The 15711-nt window shown below is 50.4% G+C and overlaps 1 protein-coding gene and 1 long non-coding RNA gene across 2 annotated transcripts in view; one reads left to right on the top strand and one right to left on the bottom strand.

Annotated features, from left to right (window-relative positions):
- The window catches only part of CHD3 (chromodomain helicase DNA binding protein 3), a 106314-nt gene that overhangs the window by 64489 nt on the left and 26114 nt on the right, over window positions 1-15711 (bottom strand). Inside the window, exons 7-10 of the mRNA XM_086871900.1 lie at window positions 13414-13552; window positions 12182-12360; window positions 9974-10204; window positions 7468-7665 (exon numbers count right to left, since the gene is read on the bottom strand). Of these exons, the coding sequence (XP_086728026.1) occupies window positions 7468-7665; window positions 9974-10204; window positions 12182-12360; window positions 13414-13552 (747 nt within the window). The remainder of the gene's footprint in view (window positions 1-7467; window positions 7666-9973; window positions 10205-12181; window positions 12361-13413; window positions 13553-15711) is intronic.
- On the top strand, window positions 9087-9815 carry LOC147647490 (uncharacterized). The gene is made up of 3 exons (XR_015281550.1): window positions 9087-9102; window positions 9531-9562; window positions 9784-9815. It is a non-coding gene; the product is annotated as an uncharacterized LOC147647490 (long non-coding RNA).

The raw sequence follows: 15711 nt of genomic DNA, 5'->3' as shown, positions 1-15711 counted from the left end.
TAAAAGGGGACACCCCAAAGTTAAAGGGGGAACCCCAAAGTTAAAGGGAGCGTCCCAAAGTTACAAGAAATCAACCCAAAATTAAAGGGAATCACCCCAAAATAAAAGGAAATCACCCTAAAATTAAAGAGAATCAACCCAAAATTAAAGGGGACACCCCAAAATTAAAGGGGGACACCCCAAAGTTAGAGGGGGGAACCCCAAAGGTAAAGGGGGCACCCCAGAGTTACAAGAAATCAACCCAAAATTAAAGAGAATCACCCCAAAATTAAAGAGAATCAACCCAAAATTAAAGAGAATCACCCCAAAATTAAAGGGAATCACAGCAAAATTAAAGGAAATCACCCCAAAGTTAAAGGAAATCACCCCAAAATTACAAGAAATCACCCCAAAATTAAAGGGAATCAACCCAAAATTAAAGGAAATCACCCTAAAATTAAAGGAAATTACCCCAAAATTAAAGAGAATCAACCCAAAATTAAAGGAAATCACCTCAAAATTAAAGAGAATCAACCCAAAATTAAAGGGGGCACCCCAAAGTTAAAGGGGGACACCCCAGAGTTAAAGGGGAACCCCAGAGTTAAAGGGAGTGTCCCAGAGTTACAAGAAATCACCCCAAAATTAAAGAGAATCAACCCAAAATTAAAGAGAATCAACCCAAAATTAAAGGGAATCACCCCAAAATTAGAGGGGGGCACCCCAAAATTAAAGGAAATCACCCCAAAATTAAAGGGAATCGCCCCAAAATTAAAGGGGGAACCTCAAAATTAAAGGGGGACACCCCAAAGTTAAAGGGGGAACCCCAGAGTTAAAAGGGGAACCCCAAAATTAAAGAGAATCAACCCAAAATTAAAGGGAATCACCCCAAAATTAAAGAGAATCAACCCAAAATTAAAGGAAATCACCCCAAAATTAAAGGGAATCGCCCCAAAATTAAAGGGGGAACCTCAAAATTAAAGGGGGACACCCCAAAATTAAAGGGGGAACCCCAGAGTTAAAGGGGGAACCCCAAAATTAAAGAGAATCAACCCAAAATTAAAGAGAATCACCCCAAAATTAAAGAGAATCAACCCAAAATTAAAAGGAATCACCCCAAAATTAAAGGGAATCGCCCCAAAATTAAAGGGGGAACCTCAAAATTAAAGGGGGACACCCCAAAGGTAAAGGGGGAACCCCAGAGTTAAAGGGGAACCCCAGAGTTAAAGGGAGCATCCCAGAGTTACAAGAAATCACCCCAAAATTAAAGAGAATCAACCCAAAATAAAAGGGGGAACCCCAAAATTAAACGAAATTACCCCAGAATTAAAGGGAATCACCCCAAAATTGAAAGGAATCACCCCAAAATTAAAGAGAATCAACCCAAAATTAAAGAGAATCACCCCAAAATTAAAGAGAATCAACCCAAAATTAAAAGGAATCACCCCAAAATTAAAGAGAATCAACCCAAAATTAAAGGAAATCACCCCAAAGTTAAAGGAAATCACCCCAAAATTAAAGGAAATCACCCCAAAATTAAAGGAAATCACCCCAAAGTTAAAGGGAATCAACCCAAAATTAAAGGGAATCACCCCAAAATTAAAGGAAATCACCCCAAAGTTAAAGGAAATCACCCCAAAATTAAAGGAAATCACCCCAAAATTAAAGGAAATCACCCCAAAGTTAAAGGGGACACCCCAAAGTTAAAGGGGACACCCCAAAGTTAAAGGGGAACGCCAAAGTTAAAGGGAGCGTCCCAGAGTTACAAGAAATCAACCCAAAATTAAAGAGAATCACCCCAAAATTAAAGAGAATCAACCCAAAATTAAAGAGAATCACCCCAAAATTAAAGGGAATCACCCCAAAATTAAAGGGAACACCCCAAAATTAAAGGAAATCACCCCAAAATTAAAGGAAATTACCCCAAAATTAAAGGAAATTATCACCAAATTAAAGGGAATCACCCCAAAATTAAAGGGGGACACCCAAAAATTAAAGGGAATCACCCCAAAATTAAAGGGAATCACCCCAAAATTAAAGGGAATCACCCCAAAATTAAACGAGATTACCCCAGAATTAAAGGGAATCACCCCAAAATTAAACGAGATTACCCCAAAATTAAAGAGAATCACCCCAAAATTAAAAGGAATCACCCCAAAATTAAAGGGAATCACCCCAAAATTAAAGGGAATTATCACCAAATTAAAGGAAATCACCCCAAAATTAAAGGGGGACACCCCAAAATTAAAGGGGGGCACCTCAAAGTTAAAGGGGGAACCCCAAAATTAAAGGGAATCACCCCAAAATTAAAGAGAATCACCCCAAAATTAAAGGGGGAACCTCAAAATTAAAGGGGGACACCCCAAAGGTAAAGGGGGAACCCCAGAGTTAAAGGGGGAACCCCAAAATTAAAGAGAATCAACCCAAAATTAAAGAGAATCACCCCAAAATTAAAGAGAATCAACCCAAAATTAAAAGGAATCACCCCAAAATTAAAGGGAATCGCCCCAAAATTAAAGGGGGAACCTCAAAATTAAAGGGGGACACCCCAAAGGTAAAGGGGGAACCCCAGAGTTAAAGGGGAACCCCAGAGTTAAAGGGAGCATCCCAGAGTTACAAGAAATCACCCCAAAATTAAAGAGAATCAACCCAAAATAAAAGGGGGAACCCCAAAATTAAACGAAATTACCCCAGAATTAAAGGGAATCACCCCAAAATTGAAAGGAATCACCCCAAAATTAAAGAGAATCAACCCAAAATTAAAGAGAATCACCCCAAAATTAAAGAGAATCAACCCAAAATTAAAAGGAATCACCCCAAAATTAAAGAGAATCAACCCAAAATTAAAGGAAATCACCCCAAAGTTAAAGGAAATCACCCCAAAATTAAAGGAAATCACCCCAAAATTAAAGGAAATCACCCCAAAGTTAAAGGGAATCAACCCAAAATTAAAGGGAATCACCCCAAAATTAAAGGAAATCACCCCAAAGTTAAAGGAAATCACCCCAAAATTAAAGGAAATCACCCCAAAATTAAAGGAAATCACCCCAAAGTTAAAGGGGACACCCCAAAGTTAAAGGGGACACCCCAAAGTTAAAGGGGAACGCCAAAGTTAAAGGGAGCGTCCCAGAGTTACAAGAAATCAACCCAAAATTAAAGAGAATCACCCCAAAATTAAAGAGAATCAACCCAAAATTAAAGAGAATCACCCCAAAATTAAAGGGAATCACCCCAAAATTAAAGGGAACACCCCAAAATTAAAGGAAATCACCCCAAAATTAAAGGAAATTACCCCAAAATTAAAGGAAATTATCACCAAATTAAAGGGAATCACCCCAAAATTAAAGGGGGACACCCAAAAATTAAAGGGAATCACCCCAAAATTAAAGGGAATCACCCCAAAATTAAAGGGAATCACCCCAAAATTAAACGAGATTACCCCAGAATTAAAGGGAATCACCCCAAAATTAAACGAGATTACCCCAAAATTAAAGAGAATCACCCCAAAATTAAAAGGAATCACCCCAAAATTAAAGGGAATCACCCCAAAATTAAAGGGAATTATCACCAAATTAAAGGAAATCACCCCAAAATTAAAGGGGGACACCCCAAAATTAAAGGGGGGCACCTCAAAGTTAAAGGGGGAACCCCAAAATTAAAGGGAATCACCCCAAAATTAAAGAGAATCACCCCAAAATTAAAGAGAATCACCCCAAAATTAAAGAGAATCAACCCAAAATTAAAGGAAATCACCCCAAAATTAAAGGGAATCACCCCAAAATTAAAGGAAATCACCCCAAAATTAAAGGAAATCACCCCAAAATAAAAGGGAATCACCCCAAAATTAAAAGGAATCACCCCAAAATTAAAGGAAATCACCCCAAAATTAAAGGAAATCACCCCAAAATAAAAGGGAATCACCCCAAAATTAAAGGGAATTATCACCAAATTAAAGGAAATCACCCCAAAATTAAAGGGGGACACCCCAAAATTAAAGGAAATCACCCCAAAATTAAAGGGAATCAACCCAAAATTAAAGGGAATCACCCCAAAATTAAAGGGGGGCACCTCAAAATTAAAGGGGGGCACCTCAAAGTTGAGCCCCCTGAGATTTTGGGGGATTTCCTCAGGAATTTGGGGTTAATTTGGGGTAATTTTGGGTTTTTTTGGGGTTTTTTGGGGTTATTTTGGGGTAATTTGGGGTTATTTTGGGTTATTTTGGGGTAATTTGGGGTAATTTTGGGATTATTTTGGGGTTATTTTGGGGTTATTTTTTGGGGCAATTTTGGGGTAATTTTGGGGTTATTATTGGGGTAATTTGGGGTTATTTTGGGATTATTTTGGGGTAATTTTGGGTTATTTTTGAGCTATTTTGGGGATATTTTGGGGCTAATTTTGAGGTTTTTTTGGGGGTAATTTGGGTTATTTTTGGTTAACTTTGGGTAATTTTTGGGATTAATTTGGGGTAATTTTGGGTTTTTTTGGGGTTATTTTGGGGTTATTCCTGGGGTAACCTGGGGTTGATTTTGGGTTTAATTTGGGTGTTTTTTGGGGGTAATTTGGGTTATTTTTTGGTTAATTTGGATTATTTTTGGGATTAATTTGGGGTTTTTTTGGTGTTATTTTGGGGTTATTCCTGGGGTAATTTGGGCTTGATTTTGGGTTGAATTGGGGTGTTTTTTGGGGGTAATTTGGGTTATTTTTTGTTTAATTTGGGGTTATTTTTGGGATTAATTTGGGGTATTTTAGGGTTATTTTGGGGTTATTTTTGGGGTAATTTGGGGTTATTTTGGGTTTAATTTGGGTGTTTTTTGAGGTTGTTTTGGGGGAAATTTGGGGTTATTTTTGGGATTATTTTGGGGTAATTTTGGGATTATTTTGGGGTAATTTTGGTTTTTTTGAGGGGTACTTTTGGGGTATTTTAGGGTTATTTTGGGGTTATTTTTGGGGTAACCAGGGCTTGATTTTGGGTTTAATTTGGGTGTTTTTTGGGGGTAATTTGGGTTATTTTTTGGTTAATTTGGGGTTATTTTTGGGATTAATTTTGGGTTTTTTGGGGGTTATTTCTGGGGTATTTTGGGATCATCCTGGGCTTGATTTTGGGTTGAATTGGGGTGTTTTTTGGGGGTAATTTGGGGTTATTCCTGGGGTAATTTTGGGTTGATTTTGGGTTGAATTTGGGTGTTTTTTGGGGGTAATTTGGGTTATTTTTTGGTTAATTTGGGGTTATTTTTGGGATAATTTTGGAGTTATTTTGGGGTTATTTTTGGGATAATTTTGGAGTTATTTTGGGGTTATTTTTGGGGTAATTTGGGGTTGATTTTGGGTTGAATTGGGGTGTTTTTTGGGGTTAATTTGGGTTATTTTTTGTTTAATTTGGGGTTATTTTTGGCATTAATTTTGGGGTATTTTAGGGTTATTTTGGGGTTATTCCTGGGGTAATTTGGGCTTGATTTTGGGTTTAATTTGGGTGTTTTTTGGGGGTAATTTGGGTTATTTTTTGGTTAATTTGGGGTTATTTTTGGGATAATTTTGGAGTTATTTTGGGGTTATTATTGGGGTAATTTGGGGTTATTTTTGGGGTTATTTTTGGGCTATTTTTGGGATAATTTGGGGTTATTTTGAGGGGTACTTTTGGGGTATTTTAGGGTTATTTTGGGGTTATTCCTGGGGTAATTTGGGGTTATTTTGGGTTTAATTTGGGTGTTTTTTGGGGGTAATTTGGGTTATTTTTTGGTTAATTTGGGGTTATTTTTGGGATAATTTTGGAGTTATTTTGGGGTTATTTTTGGGGTAATTTGGGGTCAATTTGGGGGGGTTTTGGGCTTATTTTTGAGGTTTTTTTGGGGTAATTTGGGGTTATTTTTGGGGTTATTTTGGGGTCATTTTGGGGTTATGTTTGGGTTATTTTTGGGATAATTTGGGATTATTTTGGGGTAATTTTGGGGGAAATTTGGGGTTATTTTTGGGATTATTTTGGGGTAATTTTGGGATTATTTTGGGGTAATTTTGGTTTTTTTGAGGGGTACTTTTGGGGTATTTTAGGGTTATTTTGGGGTTATTTTTTGGTTAATTTGGGGTTGATTTTGGGATTAATTTTGGGTTTTTTGGGGGTTATTTCTGGGGTATTTTGGGATCATCCTGGGCTTGATTTTGGGTTGAATTGGGGTGTTTTTTGGGGTTAATTTGGGTTATTTTTTGTTTAATTTGGGGTTATTTTTGGCATTAATTTTGGGGTATTTTAGGGTTATTTTGGGGTTATTCCTGGGGTAATTTGGGCTCGATTTTGGGTTGAATTGGGGTGTTTTTGGGGCCGTACCTGCAGCTCTTTGATCCAGGAGCAGTGCCAGTAGGACAGCCCCACCCGTGCTGAGACCCCTCCCCACATTTTGGGGGATTTCCTCAGGATTTTGGGGTTAATTTGGGGGGTTTTTGGGGTCATTTTGGGTTATTTTTGGGGTTAATTTGGGGTTATTTTGGGGGTATTTTGGGGTAATTTGGGGTTATTTTTGGGGTTATTTTGGGGTATTTTGGGGTCATTTTGGGATTATTTTTGAGCTATTTTTGGGGATATTTTGGGGTTAATTTTGAGGTTTTTTTGGGTGTTTTTGGGTTATTTTTTGTTTAATTTGGGGTTATTTTGGGGTAACTTTGGGGTTATTTTGGGATTATTTTGGGGTATTTTTGGGTCATTTTGGGATTCTTTTTGAGCTATTTTTGGGGATATTTTGGGGTTAATTTTGAGGTTTTTTTGGGGGTAATTTGGGTTATTTTTTGTTTAATTTGGGGTTATTTTTGGCATTAATTTTGGGGTATTTTAGGGTTATTTTGGGGTTATTCCTGGGGTAATTTGGGCTTGATTTTGGGTTTAATTTGGGTGTTTTTTGGGGGTAATTTGGGTTATTTTTTGGTTAATTTGGGGTTATTTTTGGGATTAATTTGGGGTATTTTAGGGTTATTTTGGGGTTATTCCTGGGGTAATTTGGGGTTATTTTGGGTTTAATTTGGGTGTTTTTTGGGGGTAATTTGGGTTATTTTTTGGTTAATTTGGGGTTATTTTTGAGATTAATTTTGAGGTTTTTGGGGGTTATTTTGGGGTTATTTTTGGGATTAATTTGGGGTATTTTAGGGTTATTTTGGGGTTATTTTGGGGGTAATTTGGGGTTGATTTTGGGTTTAATTTGGGTGTTTTTTGGGGGTAATTTGGGTTATTTTTTGTTTAATTTTGGGGTTATTTTGGGGTTATTTTGGGGTAATTTGGGGTTATTTTTGGGTAATTTTTGGGGTAATTTGGGGTTATTTTTGGGGTAATTTTGGGTTGATTTTGGGGTTAATTTTGAGGTTTTTTTGGGGGTAATTTGGGTTATTTTTTGGTTAATTTGGGGTTGATTTTGGGATTAATTTTGGGTTTTTTGGGGGTTATTTCTGGGGTATTTTGGGATCATCCTGGGCTCGATTTTGGGTTGAATTGGGGTGTTTTTGGGGCCGTACCTGCAGCTCTTTGATCCAGGAGCAGTGCCAGTAGGACAGCCCCACCCACTTGACGAAGAACTCGCGCTCCGAGCGGCCCTGCAGGGCCTGGGGGGGCCCCTCCTGGGCCTGGGGGGTCCCCGGGGGGGCCACGGGGGCGGGGGGCTCCCCCCAGCGCCAGTAGAGGATCTTCTGCACCCTCCCCTTCAGCACCGGGCACTGCGGGGACAGCAGCGGGGACATTGGGGACATCGGGGACATCGGGGACATCGGGGGCGTTGGGGACATTGGGGGGACATTGGGGACACTGGGGGACATTGGGGACATTGGGGGGATTGGGGACATTGGGGACATTGGGGACATTGGGGGCATTGGGGACATTGGGGGCATTGGGGACATTGGGGGGGTTGGGGGGATTGGGGACATTGGGGACATTGGGGACATTGGGGACATTGGGGACATTGGGGACATTGGGGGCATTGGGGACATTGGGGGGGTTGGGGGGATTGGGGACATTGGGGACATCGGGGACATTGGGGACATTGGGGACATTGGGGACATTGGGGACATTGGGGACATTGGGGGCATTGGGGACATTGGGGGGGTTGGGGGGATTGGGGACATTGGGGACATTGGGGACATCGGGGACATCGGGGGCGTTGGGGACATTGGGGACACTGGGGACATTGGGGACATTGGGGGGATTGGGGACATTGGGGACACTGGGGACATTGGGGACATTGGGGGGATTGGGGACATTGGGGACACTGGGGACATTGGGGACATTGGGGACATTGGGGACATCGGGGGGACATTGGGGACATTGGGGACATTGGGGACACTGGGGGGACATTGGGGGGACATTGGGGGGACATTGGGGGGACATTGGGGGGATTGGGGACATTGGGGACATTGGGGACATTGGGGGGACATTGGGGGGACATTGGGGGGACATTGGGGGGATTGGGGACATTGGGGACATTGGGGACATTGGGGACATTGGGGGACATTGGGGACATTGGGGGACATTGGGGACATCGGGGACATTGGGGACATTGGGGACATTGGGGGACATTGGGGGACATTGGGGACATTGGGGACATTGGGGGGGATTTGTGCTCCCCCAAGTTTGTGTGCTGTGGTGTCCCCACACTGCCCCCACGTCCCCAGAGTGTCCCCAGGGTGTCCCCCGGTGTCCCCAGTGTCCCCAGGTGTCCCCAGGTGAACCTCGGGCAGGGGCGGGTTGAGGCAGTGGATGTGGTAGGGGAACACGCACTGCCCCCATGTCCCCAGGGTGTCCCCAGGTATCCCCAGGTGTCCCCAGGTGCGTTCCAGACCGGGTTCTAGACCCGATTCTAGACTCGGTTCTAGATCAGTTCTAGAGCGGTTCTAGACTCGGTTCTAGACTCGGTTCTAGACTCGGTTCTAGACTCGGTTCTAGATCAGTTCTAGAGCGGTTCTAGACTCGGTTCTAGACTCGGTTCTAGACTCGGTTCTAGACTCGGTTCTAGACTCGGTTCTAGATCAGTTCTAGATCAGGTTCTAGACTCGGTTCTAGACTCGGTTCTAGATCGGTTCTAGACTCGGTTCTAGACTCGGTTCTAGACATGTTCCAGGTGTCCCCAGGTGTCCCCAGGTGTCCCCAGGTGTCTCCAGGTGTGTCCCATGTCCCCAGGTGTGTTTTGGGTGTCCCCAGCTGTGTCCCCAGGTGTTTCTCATGTCCCCCCAGGTGTCCCCAGGTGTCCCCAGGTGAGGTTTTGATGTCCCCAGGTGTTTCCCATGTCCCCCCAGGTGTCCCCAGGTGTGTCCCCAGGTGTGTCCCAGGTGTCCCCAGGTGAGGTTTTGATGTCCCCAGGTGTCCCCAGGTGTCCCCAAGGTGTCCCCAGGGGAACCTCGGGCAGGGGCGGGTTGAGGCAGTGGATGTGGTAGGAGGAGACGCAGTGTCCCCATGTCCCCAGGTGTCCCCAGGGTGTCCCCAGGGTGTCCCCAGGTGTCCCCAGGGTGTCCCCAGGTGTCCCCAGGTGTCCTCAGGGTGTCCCCAGGGTGTCCCCAGGTGTCCCCAGGTGTCCTCAGGGTGTCCCCAGGGTGTCCCCAGGTGTCCCCAGGTGTCCCCAGGGTGTCCCCAGGGTGTCCCCAATGTCCCCAGGGTGTCCCCAGGTGTCCCCACGCACCGTGCAGCGGGGACAGAGCCACTCCCCGTTGGGGACCTCGGGCAGGGGCGGGTTGAGGCAGTGGATGTGGTAGGAGGAGACGCAGTGTCCCCATGTCCCCAGGGTGTCCCCAATGCCCCCAGGGTGTCCCCAGACGATGTCCCCAGGTGTCCCCAGGTGTCCCCAGGTGTCCCCAGGTGTCCCCAGGGTGTCCCCAAGGTGTCCCCAGGTGTCCCCAGGTGAACCTCGGGCAGGGGCGGGTTGAGGCAGTGGATGTGGTAGGAGGAGACGCAGTGTCCCCATGTCCCCAGGGTGTCCCCAATGCCCCCAGGGTGTCCCCAGGGTGTCCCCAGGTGTCCCCAGGTGTCCCCACGCACCGTGCAGCGGGGACAGAGCCACTCCCCGTTGGGGACCTCGGGCAGGGGCGGGTTGAGGCAGTGGATGTGGTAGGAGGAGACGCAGGCGTCGCAGCACAGCAGCTCGCCGCCGTCCTTGCACACCCGGCAGTATTCCATGTGGTCGTCTTCCTCCTCCTTCTCGCCCTCCTCCTCCTCCTCTTCCTCCTCCTCCTCCTCCTCCTTGGCCTCCCACTGCACGCCTTCCTTCTCCTGCAGAGGGAGAGCGGGGTCACGGCGGAGGTGGGGCACCCCGAAAATGAACCAAAACTGACCCAAATGGACCCAAAAGTGACCCAAAAATGATCCAAATGGACCCAAAACTGACCCAAAACTGAACCAAAAGTGATGCTGGGGCATGAACTGACCCAAAAATGAACCAAATGGACCCAAAACTGACCCAAAAATGACCCAAATGGACCCAAAACTGACCCAAATGGACCCAAAACTGACCCAAATGGACCCAAAAGTGACCCAAATGGACCCAAAACTGACCCAAATGGACCCAAAACTGACCCAAAAATGATCCAAATGGACCCAAAACTGACCCAAAACTGAACCAAAAGTGATGCTGGGGCATGAACTGACCCAAAAGTGACCCAAATGGACCCAAAAATGAACCAAAATGGACCCAAATGGACCCAAAACTGACCCAAAACTGATCCTGGGGCATGAACTGACCCAAAAATGACCCAAATGGACCCAAAAATGAACCAAAACTGACCCAAAAGTGATCCTGGGGCATGAACTGACCCAAAAATGACCCAAATGGATCCAAAAATGAACCAAAACTGACCCAAATGGACCCAAAACTGACCCAAAACTGACCCAAATGGACCCAAAACTGACCCAAAACGGACCCAAAACGGACCCAAAACTGAAACAAAACTGAACCAAAACTGACCCAAAACTGAACCAAATGGACCCAAATGGACCCAAAACTGAACCAAAACTGACCCAAAAATGACCCAAAAGTGATGCTGGGGCATGAACTGACCCAAAAATGACCCAAATGGACCCAAAAATGACCCAAATGGACCCAAAAATGAACGAAAACGGACCCAAATGGACCTAAATGGACCCAAATGAACCCAAAACTGACCCAAAACTGACCCAAAAATGACCCAAAACGGACCCAAAAGTGATCCTGGGGCATGAACTGACCCAAAAATGACCCAAATGGACCCAAAACTGAACCAAATGGACCCAAAACTGACCCAAAACTGACCCAAAAATGACCCAAATGGACCCAAAACTGATCCTGGGGCATGAACTGACCCAAAAATGAACCAAATGGACCCAAAACTGAACCAAAACTGATCCAAATGGACCCAAAACTGAACCAAAAGTGACCCAAATGGACCCAAAACTGACCCAAAACGGACCCAAATGGACCCAAAATTGACCCAAAACTGACCCTGGGACACCCCCAGTGACCCAAAACCCCCCCAAAGCCCATCCCAGTGACCCCAGTGACCCCAAACCCCATCCCAGTGCCCCCAGTGACCCCAAACCCCATCCCAGTGACCCCAAACCCCCAGACTCACGCAGTGGGGGCAGCTCCAGCGCCCCTCGGGCGCCCGGTCCAGCTCGGGGTCCAGGCACACCAGTGACCCCAAACCCCATCCCAGTGACCCCAAACCCCATCCCAGTGACCCCAAACCCCATCCCAGTGACCCCAGTGACCCCAAACCCCCCAAACCCCAGTGACCCCAAACCCCACCCCAGTGACCCCAAACCCCATCCCAGTGACCCCAAACCCCACCCCAGTGACCCCAAACCCCATCCCAGTGACCCCAAACCCCCAGACTCACGCAGTGGGGGCAGCTCCAGCGCCCCTCGGGGGCCCGGTCCAGCTCGGGGTCCAGGCACACCAGTGACCCCAAACCCCACCCCAGTGACCCCAGTGACCCCAAACCCCATCCCAGTGACCCCAAACCCCACCCCAGTGACCCCAAACCCCATCCCAGTGACCCCAAACCCCCAGACTCACGCAGTGGGGGCAGCTCCAGCGCCCCTCGGGGGCCCGGTCCAGCTCGGGGTCCAGGCACACCAGTGACCCCAAACCCCATCCCAGTGACCCCAGTGACCCCAAACCCCACCCCAGTGACCCCAGTGACCCCAAACCCCATCCCAGTGACCCCAAACCCCACTCCAGTGACCCCAGTGACCCCAAACCCCCAGACTCACGCAGTGGGGGCAGCTCCAGCGCCCCTCGGGGGCCCGGTCCAGCTCGGGGTCCAGGCACACCAGGTGGTAGGCGCGGGGACAGGTGTCACACAGGATGATCTCCCCGCCCTGCTGGCACACCTCGCAGTAGTCCTGGTGGTCGGTCTCGTAGCCATCGCCCTCCTCCTCGGGACCCGGGCCTGGGGACATCGAGGGGACACTGGGGACATCGCTGGGGATGTTGGGGACATCACTGGGGACATTGGGGACATTTGGGGACACTGGGGACATCACTGGGGGGATTGGGGACTTTGGGGAAATAGGGGACATTGGGGACATTGGGGGGACATTGGGGACTTTGGGGACACTTGGGGACACCTGGGGACACTTGGGAACACCTTGGGGACACCTGGGGGACACTTGGGGGACACTTGGGGACACCTTGGGGACACCTGGGGACACCTGGGGGACACCTGGGGACACTTGGGGGACACCTTGGGGACACCTGGGGACACCTGGGGACACTTGGGGGACACCTGGGGACACCTGGGGACACTTGGGGACACTTGGGGACACCTGGGGGACACCTGGGGACACCTTGGGGACACCTGGGGACAGCCTGGGGACACTCGGGGACACCTTGGGGACACTTGGAGACACCTGGGGGACACCTGGGGACACTTGGGGACACTTGGGGAGACCTGGGGACACCTCAGGGACACCTGGGGACACCTGGGGACACCTTGGGGACACCTTGGGGACACCTTGGGAACACTTGGGGACACTTGGGGACACTTGGGGACACTTGGGGACACCTGGGGACACCTGGGGACACCTTGGGGACACCTTGGGGACACTTGGGGACACCTGGGGACACCTGGGGGACACCTTGGGGACACTTGGGGGACACTTGGGAACACCTTGGGGACACCTTGGGGACACCTGGGGACACCTGGGGACACTTGGGGACACCTGGGGGACACCTGGGGACACTTGGGGACACTTGGGGAGACCTGGGGACACCTCAGGGACACCTGGGGACACTTGGGGACACCTGGGGACAGTTGGGGGACACTTGGGGACACTTGGGGACACTTGGGGACACCTGGGGGACACCTGGGAACACCTGGGGACACCTTGGGGACACCTGGGGGACACCTGGGGGACACCTGGGGACACTTGGGGACACTTGGGGACACTCGGGGACACTTGGGGACACTTGGGGACACTTGGGGACACTTGGGGACACTCACCCTTCTTCTTCTTGCGGCCGGGGCGGCCCCGTTTGAGTTTCTTGAGGCGGGCGCTGGGGTCGGGGCGGGGGGCGGCCCCCAAAACCCCCCCGGGGCTCTCGGCCTCCGACTCCTCCTCGGCCTCGCCGGCGTCCTCGCTCTGCGCGGGGACAGCGTGGGGACAGCATTGGGGACAGTGGGGACAGCGTGGGGACAGTGTGGGGACAGTGTGGGGACAGCATTGGGGACAGTGGGGACAGTGTGGGGACAGTGGGGACAGTGTGGGGACAGCATTGGGGACAGTGGGGACAGCGTGGGGACATCGTGGGGACAGCGTGGGGACAGTGGGGACAGTGGGGACAGCGTGGGGACAGCATGGGGACAGTGTGGGGACATCAGTGGGGACAGCGTGGGGACAGTGTGGGGACAGTGTGGGGACAGTGTGGGGACAGCGTGGGGACAGTGTGGGGACAGTGTGGGGACAGTGTGGGGACAGTGTGGGGACAGCGTGGGGACAGTGGGGACAGCATGGGGACAGTGTGGGGACAGCGTGGGGACAGCGTGGGGACAGCATGGGGACAGTGGGGACAGTGTGGGGACATCGTGGGGACATCAGTGGGGACAGCATGGGGACAGCGTGGGGACAGTGGGGACATCGTGGGGACAGTGGGGACAGCATTGGGGACAGGGTGGGGACATCGTGGGGACAGCGTGGGGACAGCGTGGGGACAGCGTGGGGACAGCGTGGGGACAGTGGGGACAGCATTGGGGACAGGGTGGGGACAGCGTGGGGACAGTGGGGACAGTGGGGGCATCGTGGGGACAGCATTGGGGACATCGTGGACATCGTGGGGACAGCGTGGGGACAGTGGGGACAGTGTGGGGACAGTGGGGACAGTGGGGACAGTGGGGACAGCGTGGGGACATCAGTGGGGACAGCATTGGGGACAGTGGGGACAGCGTGGGGACAGTGGGGACAGTGGGGACAGCGTGGGGACAGTGGGGACAGTGGGGACAGTGGGGACAGCGTGGGGACAGCGTGGGGACAGCGTGGGGACATCGTGGGGACATCAGTGGGGACATCGTGGGGACAGCGTGGGGACAGCGTGGGGACAGTGTGGGGACATCGTGGGGACAGCGTGGGGACAGTGTGGGGACAGTGGGGACAGTGTGGGGACAGTGTGGGGACAGCGTGGGGACATCAGTGGGGACAGCGTGGGGACAGCGTGGGGACAGTGGGGACAGCGTGGGGACATCGTGGGGACAGTGTGGGGACATCGTGGGGACAGCGTGGGGACAGTGTGGGGACAGTGGGGACAGCGTGGGGACAGCATTGGGGACAGTGGGGACAGTGTGGGGACAGTGTGGGGACAGTGTGGGGACAGTGGGGACAGTGTGGGGACAGCGTGGGGACAGCGTGGGGACATCAGTGGGGACAGTGTGGGGACAGCGTGGGGACAGTGGGGACAGCGTGGGGACATCGTGGGGACAGTGGGGACAGCATTGGGGACAGCGTGGGGACATCAGTGGGGACAGCGTGGGGACAGCGTGGGGACAGTGGGGACAGCGTGGGGACATCATGGGGACATCAGTGGGGACAGTGCGGACAGCGTGGGGACAGCATTGGGGACAGTGGGGACAGTGTGGGGACAGTGGGGACAGCATGGGGACAGCGTGGGGACAGCATTGGGGACAGTGGGGACAGCGTGGGGACAGTGGGGACAGCGTGGGGACATCAGTGGGGACAGCGTGGGGACAGCGTGGGGACAGTGGGGACAGCGTGGGGACAGTGGGGACAGTGTGGGGACAGCATTGGGGACAGCATTGGGGACATCGTGGGGACAGTGTGGGGACATCGTGGGGACAGCGTGGGGACATCGTGAGGACATCAGTGGGGACAGCGTGGGGACAGCGTGGGGACAGCATTGGGGACAGCGTGGGGACAGCATTGGGGACAGTGGGGACAGCGTGGGGACAGCGTGGGGACATCGTGGGGACAGCATTGGGGACATCGTGGGGACAGCGTGGGGACAGTGGGGACATCGTGGGGACAGCGTGGGGACAGTGGGGACAGTGTGGGGACATCGTGGGGACAGTGGGGACATCGTGGGGACAGTGTGGGGACAGTGTGGGGACATCGTGGGGACAGTGGGGACATCGTGGGGACAGTGTGGGGACAGCGTGGGGACAGCGTGGGGACAGCGTGGGGACATCGTGGGGACAGTGTGGGGACAGTGTGGGGACAGTGTGGGGACAGCGTGGGGACAGCGTGGGGACATCGTGGGGACAGTGTGGGGACAGCGTGGGGACAGTGTGGGG

This window comes from Cyanistes caeruleus, chromosome 37, assembly GCF_971803275.1.
Source record: "Cyanistes caeruleus chromosome 37, bCyaCae1.hap1.1, whole genome shotgun sequence".
Taxonomy (NCBI): domain Eukaryota; kingdom Metazoa; phylum Chordata; class Aves; order Passeriformes; family Paridae; genus Cyanistes; species Cyanistes caeruleus.
This window is presented reverse-complemented; position numbering and strand designations above follow the sequence as displayed.